General features: G+C 39.3%; 1 protein-coding gene across 1 annotated transcript; it reads right to left on the reverse strand.

The window, feature by feature from the left end:
* Positions 1–1,172: 1,172 nt before the first annotated feature.
* Positions 1,173–19,570, reverse strand: LOC148732860 (uncharacterized). The gene is made up of 11 exons (XM_088758988.1): positions 19,417–19,570; positions 17,175–17,428; positions 16,537–16,651; positions 15,579–15,701; positions 8,509–8,631; positions 7,575–7,697; positions 6,659–6,781; positions 5,659–5,781; positions 4,614–4,659; positions 3,019–3,306; positions 1,173–2,839 (listed from the first exon to the last, which is right to left on the reverse strand). Exons 1-11 carry the CDS (start codon positions 19,475–19,477, stop codon positions 2,563–2,565), a joined length of 1,656 nt encoding a protein of 551 aa, XP_088615114.1. The 5' UTR covers positions 19,478–19,570; the 3' UTR covers positions 1,173–2,562.
* Between the last annotated feature and the right edge of the window lie 1,269 nt (positions 19,571–20,839).

Raw genomic sequence — 20,839 nt, forward strand, 5'->3', positions numbered from 1 at the left:
GGAAAACCCACGGCTTGTTCGTGAAGTCAAATGCTATTACGTATAATTGCGGTAGTAACATGCTCCTCTCGATTGGTATTCAGTTTTACCTGATAGCGGTGAAAACAGGAGGGCCGCATATGATACCATTTTGTATAAAGTAGAAGGAACGGGTGTCAACGAACAATATCAGAGGAGACCCGGAAGTAGTGAGTTGGCACTGTTACACGAAAATGAGGAAATCTTACTTACGTTGGTCTTCACTACCCCTATTGCCTACACTATGTATCCAGCCGATCTTATATTAGTAAAACAAAAGCTCTCTTAGCAGAATGCCCACGGCTCACTTTCAAAGTTAAAAATACCACGCAGGGAGGTTGCTTTAGCAACATATTTCTCTTCAATGGTATTTTCATTTAAAATGAGATGAAAAACAGCTAGGAAGCCCGCATATGATCTCATTTTGCATAAATTGGAAAGAACGGTCATAGGGTATCCTATCAGAGGAAAACCGTAAGTCGTAAGAACTGTGAATGGAGAATGAGAAAAACTCATATTGACATTGGTTTTCAGTGCATGTATTGCCTACGCCTCCACCCGATCTTACGTTCGTAAAAGAAAAGCTCTCTTGGCAGAGGAGCAAGCTGAGCGGGAATTGCCCCCACTGTGAGTACCAGTTTAAAAATAAGCACATTTCAAAAGTCCTCCAGAAAATGTCGTGTTTCTTCTTTGTTCGACTTTGGTCAAATTGATACGATAATGGAAGTTTTTCGCTGGCACAATATGCTCAGTTTCAGCTTGGAAACTAAGACATGTTTATAATAAAAAGAAATTGATAACAATAATCCCAGCGGGTTAAAATACTTGTAAACATGTAGGATTATTACAAAGTTGTTTCTTTAATTTGTTCAATTTCAGTTTGACGAAGAGGAGCGACTCAGCTCAAACCAGGCGAGGAGAGGCAAACCAGCGCAAGGTTTATCATCATTTTTCATTGTCAGCTGGGTTTGGAAAGATGAGTAGTAAGTCTGGTCCATTGAAAGTCTTTCTTTACTATGATTACTTGAGTAAATTTTGGATCCACGTTGGCGGAGATCGGGACCGAACTCTAAGTAGTTAAATCTTTTTAAGCACATCTAGGAAATTCAAATATTTAGACCAAACTCTTTACCACAACTGTGTGTTGCGTTTATTCGTGCTAAGATCTCTCTTTAATCATCTAATCATCTCATGTTTGCACTCAATTGTTGAAGGGTGTCGATTATAGCGCAAGGCAACACAAAACAATGCTATCTCGATTTACTTTCGTTCTACACTCGATTGAAAAGGGCTCTATCATTTTAAACCCTTTCTTTCTAGGTCCCAGTGAAATGACCGTAAGACGGCTGGCACAAAAAGTTCAGATGTGTGCCGAGAAGCCGTAACTGCTGCTGGCGTAAATTGAATTACTGAAGACACCTGATATGAAAGGGTCACTTTAAGGCTGCGGTTAACAGTTAAATGTAATCAACGATAGTCATGCTAAACAACGATAATAACAACAATAATAATAATAATAATAATAATAATAATAATAATAACAATATCATAACTATAAATTTAATCAGCTGCTAATAAAGTTCAGTAAAAATATTTGTACAGGGTTTTCAGTGCACTGTGGGTTAGCAAAGTTTTGGATCTGAGATTTATAAAGAAGAAAGGTTGGGATGAATTCGATCTCGTTACCTAAACAACGATTTCTGAATTGAAACTTTCGTATATGACATTTATCAGCCTCAAAATTCGGTCAGCATTGTGGCCTATTTCTTTTACAATAAATTGGTAAAGAATTTATTGGAAATGACTTTATTTACTAAATGAGCCCCTACCATTTAGGAGAAAATGAGAACATCAATGTAAAGCTTGTCGTAACTGAAATGAGGCGGGACTTTTTGTTGAGTTAAGCATTTATATGGCTATGAACAAGAGACAGTTTGTAATCTCTGAGTGCTATGAATCAATTATGCTTAGTATTTGAACTTGTCATTTAGCGGTTTCTTTGACTGACGCTGCATAAAACCCTGTGCTTATTCGTCAGTGACGCTGTACTCCTGCTCAAAAGAATTTCATCGAGCAATCTATCTCCGATGCCTAATACCTATCTGAGGTTGCACGCAGACGAGACTGAAAAACCTATATGTGAGTCGCCCGTTACGGGAGATTAAAGAAAAATGAAGCCTGTATCGTATAGTACCAACAACTTAAAATAAAAAGTTTTTTTCCCCTCGATTTACTCCACATGTTTTTCATTCCGCCTGTTGTGGTTGCCGCCTTAAAGCTTGTTGTAGGAGTTTTTATGCCTGTTGTTTTGTTGTCCAGTCAGAGATGACGCGTACGCATGATGCCCAAAGGATCATTTTCTTTGAAACTGGTTATATTTATACTAATCTGCACCTTCCATTTTCACAACGAGAACGAATCAAATCTCCTGAAGATTTCATTTCAAGCGATCTGTAAAGGCTAAACATCTCACCAACTAGAAAGTTCTGTTGTTCCACGTCACCGTCTTCTCCGTTGTAGCCCTCGTTTGGGGTCGTCGCGCACTTAAAGCATAGCTTTCATGTGTTTCACTTCATCTTCAGAGAGCGCTTTATCAACCACATTAAGATCTCTCATGTACCCATCAAAAGTTGGTTGACCCAAGTTGTCTCGTTTCAGCCCAAGGTCGAAAACTGTATGATCATTTTTAATTAGGTCTAAACGATCATTAGAAACTGTCTTGTTACCTCGTATAATTCCATCTATGTACAGAATTCCCTCTTTTCCATCTCGGCTCCAAGTGAACGCCACGTGCATCCATCTATTGGGGATGCTCTTAGTCCTTTGATTGTGAGGGAATAGAACACAAAACAGAATAAGGCTTTGCGCAAATCTCTGCTTCTCAGCATACTTCCTAGGAACGGTTGAATAGTTCTGGAATATACACTTAAGCTCTCTACGTGTCCCTTTCTATCTATCAATTACACTTAGGAAAACAAGAGGTATATCTTGAGCACTTACCGGCCATAGAAGTGAAGAAACCGTCCATTAGAATATTGAAGATAAGCACCAATGTGATAACTACCATAGAAATAGATTCTGAATTGATGTGGTGCTGACCAGTCAGAATAGATATGATATACAGGAGGATTACTTGGAGGAAAGCTTAAAATCTTTATCCAACACATGATACTGAAGCTGAAAGCTCGGATGGGGAGTGCTGGCGTTTCTGCGTAGGAATGCTGGGCTCCATTCAAGTACAGTACTGTCCTGCCATCAATATTTTCATAGGAAGCACCATTGTACAAACTTTTCAGTTCGTAAAAGTAAGGGAGATATATGTGTCAATATGCATGCCTTAGAAGACTACGCAGAATCCTCTCTACAAGTAGCTAAATGAAATAATGTCACCATTAACTAAAAGTATTTAAAAGCGTTTCAAGAAAGGCCGCTTATTGATCCCTTCCTGAAAATGTCCCCATTATAAACTAACTTAAGTAAATTTTTTTAATTCCAGTGTAAATCAGGGAAAACGCAGAAGTAAGAGCGGCGTAGAATAACTGGTATTATTAAAAACTAGATCATTGGATAATGCAATTCAAGACTTTTTATTGGCTTAGCGATTATGGTAGATCAGCCAATATACCATAATCTAAAAATATGGCAAGCGCACGTGTCAGCTTAAAATTAAAAGGGAGCTAAAAATTTAATAAAATTTAATAATTTAATTTAACGTTTTTAATCAAACAATTATTCCACTCGCGCTTGTTGGATATGAGATGATCATAGCTAACTCGGCGCTACGCGCCTCGTTGGCTATCTGTCATCTCATATCCAACGCGCGCTCGTAGAATAATTGTTAAATGTTGGGCGTTGAGTACAACCAGGAGATTGAACGGTTTATATTGAACCAGTATATCGGACAGACCAAACGTCAGTTTGGTACACGTTTAAAAGAGCATCAGAAAGCGGTCTTTTTTTGCAAAAATAAAAAATTCTGCTTTGACGGAGCACAGATGCCTAACTAACCAAAAAAGTGGGTGGGATAATTTTATAATTATCACCACTAATCGCCGCTACCACTGGCGTCTTTGTTTGGAAGCTTACCATATCAACTCCGCCCACGCTCCTTTAAATCGTGATGATGGCGGCTTACTACCTGACGCCTATTTACACCTCGTCAGAAAAAACGGCAGCTAATCAGTGAGCATTTAAGAGGGCCCCTTGTTGCAACGATCAGATCACCCCTGATGAAGGCACTAGACAGGAGTGTCGAAACGTTGGGTCTATGAATTGTAATTTCGGTTACATTCATTAAATCTTTAAACCAGATAGCAAAAACTATGTTTGCCAGTTTATTATCTCTTGGTACCACGCATTTTCGAAAATATTATGAAATCTTTCATTTGTGAAAGCCACTAAATTATGTCCTGTGTTAGAAACAATTAATTCAGGAAAGCTAGAGTTTCATAAATCATTACAGTTCTGGGAAGTTTCACGCTAAACATTAATAGTTCCAATCGCTGAGATCTATAAATGTAAGCACTAATTTGAAATTTTCACAAAAATAGCTTTAAATGTTCTTCCTAGTAGAAGAATGTATTCATCCATCTTACCTTATATATGGATCAGACCCGTTGAGTGCAAAATGAAAAGGGAATCCTTTGAATTAAAAAAATGGATACTGGTGTTGTTTTATCACGATTTATTAAATTCCTGTGTCACAATGGTATTTGTTTGCTTTGGTACTAAAGATATTTGAAGCGCGAACGAGATTTAAAACAAACAAACAAAAACAAGAAGTCTAGTACACAAGCAACTGGACGATTTGAAATATCTCCTGTCTGGTTTTCCGGAGATCCACGAACTGCTTGAAGTTGATACTTCCTGCAGATGCTACAGAGCATATTTACATACCTTTCGTGAAGAAGATACTTACTTACTTTCATTCTTCAAAAGGGAAATAATTCCTATAATAAACCTCACGGTTGGTATTGCAGGGTTCTACTGTGGTCGAGCTTACAGCGGATATAAACTTCTAACATAATACGCATTTTGTTTTTTTCTATTCTTGTGATACCTTGGCTATTGTGTGCTTCATACATCCCAGCATAATTCAGTTGTTTTCGAGTTTTGCAGCTTTCGAATGAAATACTACATGTTGTGATTCCCTCGACTCCGATGTTAAAATTATTCAGATTCTTATTTACTTTCATGCTTCACAAAAGGGAAATAATTCCTATTAGTATAAACTAAAACAGTGGATAGCGTTGAAGGCGCGCTCTGATTGGCTAGTCAAACTCCAGATATCCTTTGCTATTTATCTCCGAGCAACTCGGGGAAAAATGGCGTCCCGGTTTGCATCCGTGACAAGTGGAGAAATCACTCAAATCAATTTTTGGTGGCGTATCTTATCTCACTGTTTTAGTTTATACTAAACTAACTATTCACCTCAGTGTCGGTGGTTAGCGGTGGATATTTACCTCGCCGCTTCGTGGCTCGGTAAATATCCACCGCTAACCACCTCCACTTCGGTGAATAGTTAGTTGTTAACTATAAGCTGCACTGGTGGTATTGCACAGTTGTACTGTGGTCGAGCTTAAAGTGGATTTAAAGTGGATATAAACTGCTAATCTAATACACGTTTATCAAAATACCTACCCATGCACAACACTCCATCTCCGACCATATTGTCCTTACATTTACAAATGTAGCTCCCGCTAGTGTCGCTACAAGTGGCGTTCACGTGACAGTTAGCACTTCCGGTTTCACATTCATTGATATCTGCATTTAGATAGAATAAATAATATTAAGCATCCAGGCTTGTACCTTCTCGCTTTCGAAATTATAATGATAAATAGTACTAGTGAAGTGCAATACAGACGAGTTGCAACTATTTCAGGTGCAAAAAGTTTGAAACCAGCTGAAGCAATAAAGAACCCGAGCTTATAATAATATAATAATAAATGATAAAAACTTTATTTACTTCGGGTGACACATTACCGTTAAGAACTGGCAAACATGTAGCACTCTCTTAAAATATAAAACTAATTCATGCATATTGAAAAGATAACACCTATAAAAGTGGTAAAACGGTAAAAAAAGACAAAAATCTAATATTAAATGTAACGGTAAAAAGGGGTCAGACAATTAAAAAACATTACGAATTATCACTTGGGACCGGATATTTACATGAGTGATAATCATGATGCAAACCGCGGGCCTCGTGGATTCTCTAGGAGAAGATTGATTTAATTAAATTAATGTCCTTCCATTTTTAGCTTTCCGCCCTCATGACATTGTCCACGATAATAAAAGTTTAGAGAAAAAGTTTGCCTAAACTGAAGATGGTTTAGAACGCGGATTTGGTTAAAAACGGCCCTCACTGTTTGAACACTTCGCACACGTTACTAGGAAATCAGAACGTGATACTTTCCACAGTAAGAAACAGCGAAATGTGGGTGGATGCATTGTTAGTATTCCAGTATTCCGTTATAAAAATGGGTGACATTGAGTTAATTTTTGAGCACTACCCAGAAATGTATGGGATCTTTACAAGAAACATTAGCAAGTTAGTAGAACGATAAGATAACTCTAACAGATAAAAAATGTTACAAAACAAAAACACAAACACAGAGACAAAAAAACATTGGTTTCTTACTACTGCACTTTTTGCCATCTCCCAAAAATCCAGCTTTACAAGTGCAAGTAAATGAGCCCACAGTGTCGTCGCAGTACGCGTCCGCTGAACAGCCATGCGATCCAGAGGAACATTCGTCCTCATCTTGAACAAAACAATAAGATTACGTTAACTAACTACTGAACATGGGAGAATGATGCTCTCAGTAAGACTACTATCAAATCATTATCTCGATGTCTTTTTAGCGAGAAAAAAAGTACCACGCCAAGGGTGAACGGCGGAGACCAACTTCTGGACCATTTCCCACCAAGAAATACTTGTGCATTTTCAGAAGGAAGAGTTTCATGTTTGCGGAAAACGCAAGGAATAAAAACCACGTTTGTTTTTTTTTCAGTCTTGTAATACCTTGGCTATTGTGTGCTTCGAACAGCTAGGCCTCATAATCCAGTTGTTTTCGGGTTGTGCAGCTTGCGAATACAATACAAAATATTGTGATTCCCTTGACTCAAGTAAATAAATGTCCTTCCGCTATTAGCTTTCGGCCCTTTTGACATTGTCCACAAAAGCAAATGTTCAGATAAAAGGTTTGGCTGAACTGAAGATGGCTTCGAACGCGGTTTTGTTAAACAACGGCTAAACTTTGTTTAAATAGCCGGCCCTTAGTATTTGAACAGTTCGTACATGTTACCAGATAACAGACCGTGATACTCTCCAGAGTAAGGAACGGAAAAACTTGGGTGAATGCTTTGTCGGTATTCCAGTATTCCGTTGTGAAACTGGGTGACTTCGAGTTTATTTTTGAGCACTTCTTAGAAATGTATAGGATCGTTATGGGGAAACACTGGCAACTTACTAGAACGATAGGATAACTCCAAAAGTAAAAGAACGATAACAAACAAAAACATGAACAAAGAGAATCAAAGTGTTCGTTTCTTACTTTTGCACTCTCTGCCATCTCCCGAAAATCCAGCTTTACAAGTGCAGGTAAATGAGCCCACAGTGTTGTTGCAGTACGCGTCCGCTGAGCAGTCATGCGATTCAGAGGAACATTCGTCCATATCTTCAACAAACAATAAGACTAAGTTAACTAACTATTGAACACCGGAGAATGATGCTCTCAGTAAGACTTCTATTAAATCATCTCTCAATGTTTCTTTAGTGCAAAAAAGGTACCACGCTGAAGGTGCACGGCGAAGACCAAACTTCTGGACCATTTCACACCAAGAAATACGGTGATATTTTCAAAAGTAAGAGTTCCATGTTTGCGGAAAACGCAAGGAGTAAGAACCACGTTTGTTTTTTTCTATTGATGTGATACCTTGGCTATTGTATGTTTCGAACTTTCCAGATGATCAAGTTGTGCTCGGGTTGTGCAGCTTGCGAATAAACTAAAAAATTTCGTGATTCTCTCGACTCTGACGATAAAATGATTGAGATTCTCATTTACTTTCATGCTTAAAAAAAGGGAAATAATTCCAACAATAAGCCGCACTGGTGGTATTGCAGGGTTCTACTGAGGTATTATGGTTGCTATATTGCAGGGTTCTACTGTGGTCGAGCTTAAAGTGGATATAAACTTCTTATATAATACGCGTTTATCAAAACACCTACCCACGCATTGGTGCATAGTTATAATTAGGACTGACAAAGTGATATACAGACGGGTGGTAACCATTTTAGATGTAAAAAAAAAAGTTTGAAATGAGATGAAAACCTGAGCTTACCACTAAGAGCTGGTTATTCACACGAGGTCTGACGAAAACTGTGGCTTCACGTAAGCAGCCGGCCTTAGGGGCAGATTGTACTGTGGTCGAGCTTAAAGTGGATGCAAACTACGTACCAATAAAATACACGTTTATCAAAACACCTACCCATGCATAACACTCCATCTCCGACCATATTGTCCTTACATTTACACATGTAGCTCCCGATAGTGTCGCTACAACTGGCGTTCACGTGACATTTGGCACTTCCGGTTTCACATTCATTGATATCTATATGAAGATATATATATGTGAACGATCCTTCGCAGTAAAGCACTATTTGAGCAATAGTGAAAATCAGACCTGAAAAAAATTTCAGGCCTGTACGGGATTCGAACCACTGACCTCTGCGATACTAGTGCAGCGCTCTATCAATTGAGCTAACAAGCCAACTGGGAGCAGGCCATCAAATTAATTCGACATAAACCCGTAGATGATAAATCAAACAACAACAAACATATGAAACATATGTATGAACTGCGGTTATGAGACGTATATGTGAACGATCCTTCGCAGTAAAGCACTATTTGAGCAATAGTGAAAATCAGACCTGAAAAAAATTTCAGGCCTGTACGGGATTCGAACCACTGACCTCTGCGATACTAGTGCAGCGCTCTACCAATTGAGCTAACAAGCCAACTGGGAGCAGGCCATCAAATTAATTCGACATAAACCCGTAGATGATAAATCAAACAACAACAAACATATGAAACATATGTATGAACTGCGGTTATGAGACGTATATGTGAACGATCCTTCGCAGTAAAGCACTATTTGAGCAATAATGAAAATCAGACCTGAAAAAAATTTCAGGCCTGTACGGGATTCTAACCACTGACCTCTGCGATCATATGTGAACCAGACTTAAGACCTCGTGTGAGTAAACGGCCCCAATTGAAAAGCTCAGGTTTTTTATTACTTCAGCTCGTTCCAAACTTTTTACTCCTAAAATAGCTGCAACCCGCCCGTGTATCACTCGCGATACTTATGTCGAATTAATTTGATGGCCTGCTCCCAGTTGGCTTGTTAGCTCAATTGGTAGAGCGCTGCACTAGTATCGCAGAGGTCAGTGGTTCGAATCCCGTACAGGCCTGAAATTTTTTTCAGGTCTGATTTCCACTATTGCTCAAATAGTGCTTTACTGCGAAGGATCGTTCACATATACGTCTCATAACCGCAGTTCATACATATGTTTCATATGTTTGTTGTTATATGAAGATGGATTAAATCATATTAATCATCTAGGCTTGTACTTCCCGCTTTCGCAATCATAGTCATAATTAAGACTGGTGAAAGTGATACACGGGCGGGTTGCAGCTATTTTAGGAGTAAAAAGTTTGGAACGAGCTGAAGTAATAAAAAACCTGAGCTTTTCAATTGGGGCCGTTTACTCACACGAGGTCTTAAGTCTGGTTCACATATGATCGCAGACGATCGCAGGCGATCGCACTCGATCGCCACCGACGGTCTGCGATTATATGTGAACAGCTCTTCGATCGTGTGCGATCGAGTGCAATCGCAGGAATAGAACCATGTTCTAGTCGCGCGATGGGTTGCGATCGTCTGCGATCGAGTGCGATCAGATGTGAACAACTTTCTGCGATCATGCGATTGGAATGTGTCCCATAATGCTATATTTTCCAGCGTGCAGCACTGCAAGCGGCATGACACAAAAGCCAGTTGTTTATCAACTTTTACACGTGTGTGTGTTTTGACAAGATGGAAGGTGAAATTGACACGGAACAATTTATGGAAGAAATTAGAAAATACGATTGTTTGTTCAATGGCTTTAAGACTTTCCCCATCCAGAAGCGACGTTGCTTCTTTGACCTAGCAGCGATTCTCCGTTTAAGTAGAGACAACAGAAGCAGCATGTTAACATCTATTAAAAGTTCAGCATCCTCGGCCCAGTTGAAGGAATCACTGGTCCGGCCCATGCCTAAAGTGTCGCCTCCCAAGTCTGTAGACAGTGATTTAAGACCAATTACTCTCACTGCTCAGATAGCCAAAATCATGGAAGGTTTCACATTTAGCTCCCTGTATAGCCAAATCATTAATAACATTGACCCTTTGCAATTTGCCATACCGGGAAAATCAACGACACATGCCTTAATTTACATTTTACACTGTATTTTAGAAGCCCTAGACTCTGGACACTGTTATGCTAGAATTTTATTTACTGACTTAAGCAAAGGGTTCGATCTTGTGGACCATAATGTCCTTTGCACTGAATTGCGTAATCTCGGTGTACATAATGTCCAAATTGCCTGGACCGGATCATTTTTTTCAAACAGATCGCAGTTTGTTTAAATAGGTGGTGCTACCTCGAGTCATGTCGTACCTAGGGGTGGTATTCCCCAACGGACTAAATTGGCCCCCTTGCTGTTTGCAGTACTTGTTAATAATCTGGACAGGCAATGGAAGATCAGGGCTAAATATGTCGACGACCTTTCAGTTGTAGAGATTATACCTACGTGTTCCACCAGTGTTCTTCCATTCATTGCAAGAGATATTTACACTTATGCTAACAAGCATGGCATGCGCCTTAACCCTGTGAAGTGCAGGGAGATGTTTATCGACTTCTTGCACTATAAGCCGCACCAACCTCCCTCTTTACAGCTTTCTGGGTCTGAAATCGAGTGTGTCCACAAGTACAAGTTGCTTGGGGTGTATGTCACTGATAATTTAAGCTGGAATACGCACTGTGAGTACATTGTTCATAGAATAATTTGGATATATCAACAAAGTTGAAGTGGTAAATTGGCCACCGTAACGATTCCAAAAGCTGACGTTTCGAGCGTTAGCCCTTCGTTCATAGAGATCGCAAACGCCTATTCGCACTGCGTTGTCTGAAGAAGTCAGGTGTTTTGGAAAGGGAGTTAGTTATGGTGTATTCCACCCTGATTCGCTCAGTGTAGGAGTATGCCTCCCCAGTTTGGGCAAACCTGCCTGATTATCTTAGCCTCCTAATTGAGAGTGTGCAGATGAAAGCCTTAGAAATGATCTTTCCTGGACTTCCCTACAGGGACGCACTTGTGCTGTGTGGTCTTTGCACTCTCTCTGATTGGCGTGCCGCTGCATGCGCTAAGTTTATCCAGAGATTTCGGGACACTGGTGTCCTTGCTAACTTGCTGCCACATTGCACAACTGTGTCCAATGAATACAATCTACGCTCAGGCTCTCTTAGATATGATCCCGCTATGGCTTTTACTAACCGTCTCGACAAATTTATTACATATAGATATTCTTAGAAGAATGTTTCATGTTATTGTATAGATATGATTTGTATCCTGACTACTCTTGTAATTTAGCTGCAAGCTACAAAAAGAGTAATTAAACTGATTATTATTATTATTATTACTATTATTATTATTATTATTATTATTATTATTATTATTATCCGACAGTTGTAAAAACGTATGTTTGCCATAAGATCATACACAGACTGGGGACTGGGGCGATAAACGTGGCCCAGGCTGCGCATAGGAATAGAATCTTCCTAAACTTTGAAAATGTAAACAAATGAATAAATAAAAATTAAATAATAAAATACACATATATATCTAATAATCTGATAAATACAAGAAACTTACGTATATGTGAACGATCCTTCGCAGTGAAGCACTATTTGAGCAATAGTGAAAATCAGACCTGAAAAAAATTTCAGGCCTGTACGGGATTCGAACCACTGACCTCTGCGATACTAGTGCAGCGCTCTACCAATTGAGCTAACAAGCCAACTGGGAGCAGGCCATCAAATTAATTCGACATAAACCCGTAGATGATAAATCAAACAACAACAAACATATGAAACATATGTAAGAACTGCGGTTATGAGACGTATATGTGAACGATCCTTCGCAGTGAAGCACTATTTGAGCAATAGTGAAAATCAGACCTGAAAAAAATTTCAGGCCTGTACGGGATTCGAACCACTGACCTCTGCGATACTAGTGCAGCGCTCTACCAATTGAGCTAACAAGCCAACTGGGAGCAGGCCATCAAATTAATTCGACATAAACCCGTAGATGATAAATCAAACAACAACAAACATATGAAACATATGTATGAACTGCGGTTATGAGACGTATATGTGAACGATCCTTCGCAGTGAAGCACTATTTGAGCAATAGTGAAAATCAGACCTGAAAAAAATTCATACATTCAAAATTCAAACATAAAATATTGTTTGTTGTTGTTTGATTTATCATCTACGGGTTTATGTCGAATTAATTTGATGGCCTGCTCCCAGTTGGCTTGTTAGCTCAATTGGTAGAGCGCTGCACTAGTATCGCAGAGGTCAGTGGTTCGAATCCCGTACAGGCCTGAAATTTTTTTTTTTTTCAGGTCTGATTTTCACTATTGCTCAAATAGTGCTTCACTGCGAAGGATCGTTCACATATACGTCTCATAACCGCAGTTCATACATATGTTTCATATGTTTGTTGTTGTTTGATTTATCATCTACGGGTTTATGTCGAATTAATTTGATGGCCTGCTCCCAGTTGGCTTGTTAGCTCAATTGGTAGAGCGCTGCACTAGTATCGCAGAGGTCAGTGGTTAGAATCCCGTACAGGCCTGAAATTTTTTTCAGGTCTGATTTTCACTATTGCTCAAATAGTGCTTCACTGCGAAGGATCGTTCACATATACGTCTCATAACCGCAGTTCATACATATGTTTCATATGTTTGTTGTTACAAGAAACTTAGGTACGAAAAATCTCTAAAAGTTCTATTGTATTATCATTATTATTATTATTACTATTATTATTATTATTATGATCGCTGCGATTGGCTGCGATCATATGTGAACATGCGATTCGCGATCTTCGGTTTAAGCCTGGTTCACATCTAATCGCAGACGATCGCAGGCATCGCACTCGGTCGCCAGCGATCGTCTACGATGATATGTGAACAGCTCTGCGATCGTGTGCGATCGAGTGCGATCGCAGGAATAGAACCATGTTCTATTCGTGCGATCGGTTGAGATCGTCTGCGATCGAGTGCGATCATATGTGAACAAAGTTCTGCGATCATGTGATTTGAATGTGTCCAATAATGCCGCAATGCAAGCGGCATGATACCATGACAACCAATTGTTTATCAACTTTTACACGCACGTGTGTTTTGACAAGACGGAAGGTGTAATTGACACGGAACAGTTTATGGAACAAATTAGAAAATACGATTGCATGTTCCATCGATTTAGCAAAGAATTCTCTCTTTCTTAAGACTTTCTGCACCAAGAAGCGACGTTTCTTCTTTGGTCTGGCAGCGATTCTCCGTTTAAGTAAAGACAACAGAAGCAGAATTTTAACACCTATTAAAAGTTCAGCGTCCTTTGCGTTTACGTTGGTTGACTGAAGTTACATTGTATTGCCGCTGAATGGTAAACCAAGGACTCGGTTGTCACAGATCGCTGCGATCGGTTGCGATCATATGTGAACATGCGATTCGCGATCTTCGGTTGAGTGGTTTCAGCGATCGCGCGATCACCTACGATCGTCTGCGATTGTCTGCGATTATATGTGAACCAGGCTTAACGCAAGCCGCGGCTTTAAGCAGGCAATTGGCTTCAGGTATTCTCTTTATGAGGGTTCATTTAGTGAAATAAATGTCCTTCCACCCAATTTTTTTCGGCCCTCGTGACATTCTCCTCAAAAATAAATGTTCACATAAAAAGCTTGGCTAAATTGAAGATGGCTTAGTACTCGGTTTTTTTGCGGAATTTTCCACTGGGTTAGGAATATCTCCGCGCTTGCTGGTTCAACAAACACTTAGGACTGTCTGTCGTTTTCTTCACTTTATTGCAGTCATACTTTCGCTCATTACAACCGTTCTAATCATTCTTTTTTTAATGTTACAAGGTTCCCTAGTTTCATTGCTATCACACGTAAACGCCCTAGATGCGTACATCCGACCGCAAACCTAAACTGTCAAACCGATTCATAATTGTTTCTTCGTGATTTAAGTACTGATCTAAGACTTGTGCACGACACTTATTTCCTTAGCGTTGACTGCTTTACCTTGTTCGACATCAAAATGACCGAATATAATCCGATTACAATCTTTAATCACCACTCGAGATTCGTGACAGGAAACAAAAGACCACAGCTGCTATTCGATACGGGTGTGGTTGGAACACGCAATACACGTTTCTGCATGCAAGCGCACTAGAGTTGCAAGAAAACGTGTTTAAACCTTAGCTAATATAAAAACTGTAGGGAAATGATACTTCAGCTTGTCACGACAGTTTTTTAAAACAACGGCTAGTAACCTTTGTTTCACTAACCAACCCCAACTGTTTGAACACTTCCTGCGCGTTTCCAGAAATCAGACCGTGATACTCTCCAAATAAAGAAAATCCGGTGACAATGAGTTCATTTTTGAGCACTACCCAGAAACCTATAGGTCGCACTAGAGCAAATTGAAATATTTTCCAAATTTCGCAAGCCAAAAATTTTGCAATTTCCAATTTTTTGCAGTGGTCGCATCAAATCAGTATCCTTTGACCAAAACTTCACCTATTGACACGTGCGTCCATTACAAACCCATCTGCCTCTATTAAAAGATAAAGGAAAATACTTGCTTGAGTTACTGGATAAGAATGGATCGTCGTCGTATGATTACTTTCGCGGCTTTCGAATTTTTGTGAAATTTTGCAGTACTTCCTCAGCAAAACAACTTAACGTCTTTGATATCCAAGTCGTTGGTACGGCATAAGCTTTTAGCCGTAGAAGACGAAGATTTCGCTTAATTAGAGCACGCTTTCGAAACCGCCCTTAGTCGTGGTCTTTTCTGCGTCCGGCGGAGTCATGGTTCGAGATTCCGGAACATTCCGGGAGACGCCAACTTAGAAAGGAGAGGGAGACCTTTGAAACTCTGGCTGGTATCCTGGCTCCATGGTTAACCAGACATGTTTTGGGTAAGATGACAGCTTAATGGTTAAAAACAAGATTGTTTGTTTTGCCAAAATTTGGAAACCTCCGAGGCAGGACATTGGTAAGTTTTTGAAGTTGGGGGTAGCACTTGTTTTACGCTACTTTAAAGCTCTAGAGCGACCCAGGCCTTAGTACAACGATAAAGTAACTTCTAAAAGTTAAAGATGTAAAAAAACAGACAAAAACAACAACAACAAAAAACACGAAGAAAGAGAAAACAAAACATAGGTTTCTTACTATTGCACGCTTTGCCATCTCCCGAAAATCCAGCTTTACAAGTGCAGGTAAATGAGCCCACAGTGTCGTTGCAGTAAGCGTCCGCTGAACAGCCATGCGATCCAGAAGAACATTCGTCCTCATCTTCGAAAAAACAACAAAACTGCGTTAGATACAATGTATATATGAAGTTCATATATTTTTAACTGCGGTATTAGATACGTGTGATGCATGATCCTCGCAGTAGAGAACGCTATTTATGCAATAGCGAAAATCAGACCTGAAACACTTGAACACCGGAGGATGATGCTCTCTGTGAGACTCTTAACTTATTACATCATTCTCCCGATGTTATTGAGATACGAAAAAAGGTACCACGCCAAAGGTAAATGGCGAAGACCAAATTGCTGCACCATTTCACCGTGACCAAGAAATACGTTTCCATTTTCAAAAGGAAGAGCTTCATGTTTGCGGAAAACGCAAGGAGTAAGAGCCACGTTTGCTTTTTCTGCTTTTGTGATACCCTGGCTATCGTATACATCGAACATCCCAGTTAATCCAGTTGTTTTCGGGTTGTGCAGCTTGTGAATAAAGTAAAAAATATTATGATTTCCTTAACTCAGATAATAAAATATTGAGATTTCGTCTCCAAAATGATTGATTCCTTTAAGACAAGGTGGAAAAATGTGGCCAGTTTTCCCTTCTTTTTAACTACTCGAAAGTGATCCACGACTGTTAAGGGCAAACGGAAGAGGGAGGTCGACTATTGTTACAAGCTATGCCAATATCTTGCTCAAACAAACTACTTTTGTTCGTCAAATATCTCAACGCTTACAATTAACTGTTTACTAACAAACGAATGAAGAAACGAGTGACCAGGGAAAGATGAAAGCGATTTTACAGGATATAGATCATTGTATGCAACGCTTTACGTTAAACAGGTGCTTTTCAAAGGATATTTAGCAATAATAACACAAACCTCTTTCGCAGCTTTCAGTTCGAGTCCAACTAGCAGGACAGACGCACCGGAGTTTTCCGTGAATATCGGGTAGACAAGAAGCAGCTGGGGGACAGGGAGAAGTGCCACATAATTTCTGTTGAAAATGGAAAAGATTAAAACGATTTCTACTGATATTTCATTGAAATAAATAATCATATTGCGAAGAAATTACATGTGCTACAGTTTTTCGAGAAATTTGAAATTTTCCTAAGGTTTCTACATGGCTGGCTGGATGAATATTTCTTTAACTCCTACCGGCCGATAGCAGTTTACGTAAAAACAGTATCCTGTCATGTTAATCAGGTGAATGTAGTTTTAAAAATGATGAATTATACGTTTTAATTCTTCTTATCTACACTCATCCAGGTCATACTGAAGGTTCACGCATTAGATATTGCTCTTACACCAAAACCTACAGCACCTCTCCTGAGCGTTCTCTAAGTTTTGTGAATTCTAGAGCTACACAGAGAACAAACCTCGGGTGAGTTCATATCCGCTTTCTAAACTATACATTTGTCTTTTCTATGTCCAAGAGAGGATGCATGAGATCATGGCTAAGGTATATATAGACACAGCACTGCATTTATCAAAAAATGAAATATGCGCAGTATACCTACCATAGTTGGATGATAGGAGAAGCCTTCCCTACAAATGAGATGTTCAGGATGTTGGAAGTGATCGGAGTCGCTGAGTTCACATTTAAATTTGCCGCTGGTCTCTGAGATTCCAAGATTGAAGGATGAACAGGAGTCCTTAGCATAACACCTCACTTCACACTGATCTTTGTTATCAACTAAAAAGGACTTAAAGACATGATTTTCGAGGTAATTGTCTTCCGCGGGTTGAACAAACTCCAAAATTCTGCACGTTTCTGATAATGAAAAAATATGAAAAAACATGAAAAATTCTAAACGAAAGGGAACTCAAGTTGTTTATAAAGAGATTAAACAAAAACCAACATGAAGTAATCCAAGGCAGCTGTTTATGCCACAGGGCTCCAGCTGAGTTACAGCAGTATACATAAATTCCATAATTGGACAAAAATTGTTCCCTTGCTTCTGATTGGCCGGCTTTTTTTAGAAAGTGGGGACCTCTAGCAAAGCACGACGGCGACGGCAACGAAGAAGTGGAAAAACAAAAGATCTAAGTGGCAAAACAATAGCTCAGCACGTGCATTATAAAACTCAGTACATTTCTCAGCCATCCTTTGCAAAACAACAACGAGAAATCCGCAAAATTTTCGTCGTCTGCGAACGAAAACCGCGACGGCAAATTATTTTAATTTTCATTTGGAACTCAACGCTACTTTTATACGTTATTTTATACGTTAACACATGCAGCCATCATCGAAATTCTAATAATTCATTTTTTTAAGGACGTCTTCCTTGGGGTTGCCGTCCTGGCTGCTTAAGGTCCCTAATATAGGGAAAGTTACATGCTTCTGGTTCATAAGTTTCTGCTCAAATACATTAATAATGCGGTTTTCTTACTGCATGATACACTGAAGAACAAATCAGTTTCTAGTCAGACCTAGTCAATTGATTTATTGAAATACTGTATCGCACAACTTAAGAACATGTTAGGAACGCTTTGGGGCTTAAACCGAAAAAAAAAGTAATAACAATTTGAAAACGTTCAGCCTCAGCCGCTAAATTAGACGTTCTTGTAACAAAAGAGCGTACGTGCTTAAGGGAGAAGCGTTACTCAAGTGTATGCGTGATTCCGTTGATCAGACAGCATTATCCAGTTTCCCTATCTTCGGCAGATTCTGTGTCAATCATGTACAAATATCATCGTGCTAAGAGGCTATTAGTGAATTAAGTACATTATCCTTCAATAAGGTTATCCATCATTATGAATACGGAATTATTGAATGGACTAAATAAAAACAACTGAGTCGTTGAATTCTTGGGCTGATGTCATGGAATTCTGGAGTAAATGAAAAAGAATGTTGTAACTGTTGCGTGGGAAAAATTGTCCCAAAAAAAGCTCTTATGCCCTGCAATATTGTGTATTTTACTTGAAGTGATAGACAGGTGAAGTCAAAGAAATCATTAACTATTTAAGCTTGAACTGAAGAATTATCCCCGCGCATTTTAATAAGCTACCTCCCGTCAAAAAGTAAGATTATTTTTCGGAAAAGTATTTCTTAAAAGCCTTTTGAAACCTGACACGAGAGTTGCTTGCAGACTTTTCGCGAAATATTTAAGGTTTCACAAATACCTGAACGCCGAAGACCACACAATTCATGATTGCCTTAAATTTAATTTTAACTCAGTATGCAGGGATGAACATAAGATTCTTATTTTTATATCACTCACAATCTGGAAGGTTAGAAATTCAACCAGATAAAATTCACTTCAAAAGCATGCGTGTATCTAAACATGAAGAGCAGCTAAAAAGTAAGAAGTGAAAGAAATTAAAAATTTTTTACCATATTTCGAGTAGGCTACGAATTTACGAAAAACAAGGTTCCACCTTCAGTGATTTCAATTTTGATATAAAATACTGCAAAAAATAACCATTTTCGCGCATTCGAGCAGGGAGTACTCTGAACCAGTAAAATTGCGATCCCTCGTTCTACAGAAGTAATACATGCGCCACCTCTTTTCAGTAATTCCAGTCCAAATAGACTCACATATCTGCAACGACAGCTTTATTTCTGAGAACACTGATAACTGCCAAAGGAAACGTCGCTTCTATGTTGCTGAGTGTGTTTTTTTTATTTTTTTCCCCCGAGCTACTTTTTGTACTTAAGAGACATTGCGAACTAAAGCTAGTGGACTGATTTGGTATGACAAATGTGCACGAGAATTCACCGAATTTTCACACAATTTTTTCATCTAGATTAAAGCTAACCTTGCGCAAAGACGTGTGAAACGAAGAACATCTTCCACATAGCAGCAACTGTAGTGGACATGATCACAACTTCACCCTTCGATTTGGAGAAACCCTTTCGGATACTGGCTGAGCTTCTGATTCTTTTAAAACGCGTTTCGTCACTCTCGAAGAGAGTAACAGCTCTGCTGCTTCCTGCTTGCAACCTGGCTTTTCAGAATAAACTAATTAGCGCTGCCAGGTAATGACAGCTGCAAATTAAATTTTGCGGGAGAAAACTACAGTAGAACCCCGGTAACTCGAACTCGGTTAACTCGAACCCCTCGGTAACCGCGAACGAGATCCGATTTCCCTCGACCCCATTTTTTTGAGTCATTAACTTAAGTCATTTTTTTTGCAACTATCACGAGACTTTTATATTTGATCAGCTCACATGAGAGGAAAAGTACTTGCAAAGCACATTTAAGGGAGCAACAGAAAATCTAGCCTAAAGGAAGCCCAAGACCTTTTAAAGCGAGTGCATACGCGTCTGAAACATGAGAACTGAGAATTTCCGACAATTCATACAATGCACCTGTCGCAAGGAAAGCCGTTGATACCGGCGGTTTCCTGTTGCGAAGAAGGTTCTCCAAAAAATCCCACCGTAGGACAAAATATGCTCAGTTTCAGTTGGAAACTACATGTTGATAATAAAAGGAAAAAAATAGGTAGTCTATGACATCATGTATCTACGGGATTATTTATGGTTGATTGACTTGTGTTGGCTAATTTTAATCAAAGACTAGTTTCGTATATAGGGGGAGCAGATATTATGAAATGGAATGACCCAATTTTAAGCAGAAGCAATTAATCGCATAAATATGTTATGTTGACACACTGACACTTGAACCGCCCGAACCGCGCGATTGGCTCGCGCGAAGACGCTTTTCTCCCTACCTCCCCTATGAAGTAGAATTTTGTCCCCAAACTTCCTCTATGGTTAGGAAATCAAAAAACCAATCAGAATCCGTCGTTTGTGCATACATTTTGATGGCCTTAGGGTGTACTCGAGGGGCATCATTCTATGCGTTCACACTAAAAGATCAAACTTGAAAACTGGGCGTCCGCGCGGCCGAACTTCAAAATTTTCAAGTCGGATTTTTCGTTCCCTTGTGATAGAGTTAGACCTTATGGAACTCAGGATATAAAGTAGCAATGCTATAGAATACTCTGTTTGGAAAATAATGGATATAAAGGTCTTAAAGGTGGCAGAATAAGCTCTCGAGTCAACGACACTACGATTCTCTAAAGCGGTGCGAATTGTGGCCGTAAACCGAAATCCGAACTTTCGGACTTCAAGCAGGGCCTAGCGACAATTTGACGATTCCAAGGCCCGGTAAATATTGCGTTTGAATAACAATGTGTTCAAAAAGTATTGTTTGATAGAAGATTTTATGTCAAATCG

The sequence above is a fragment of the Stylophora pistillata genome, chromosome 4 (assembly GCF_964205215.1).
Source record: "Stylophora pistillata chromosome 4, jaStyPist1.2, whole genome shotgun sequence".
Classification (NCBI taxonomy): Eukaryota; Metazoa; Cnidaria; class Anthozoa; order Scleractinia; family Pocilloporidae; genus Stylophora; species Stylophora pistillata.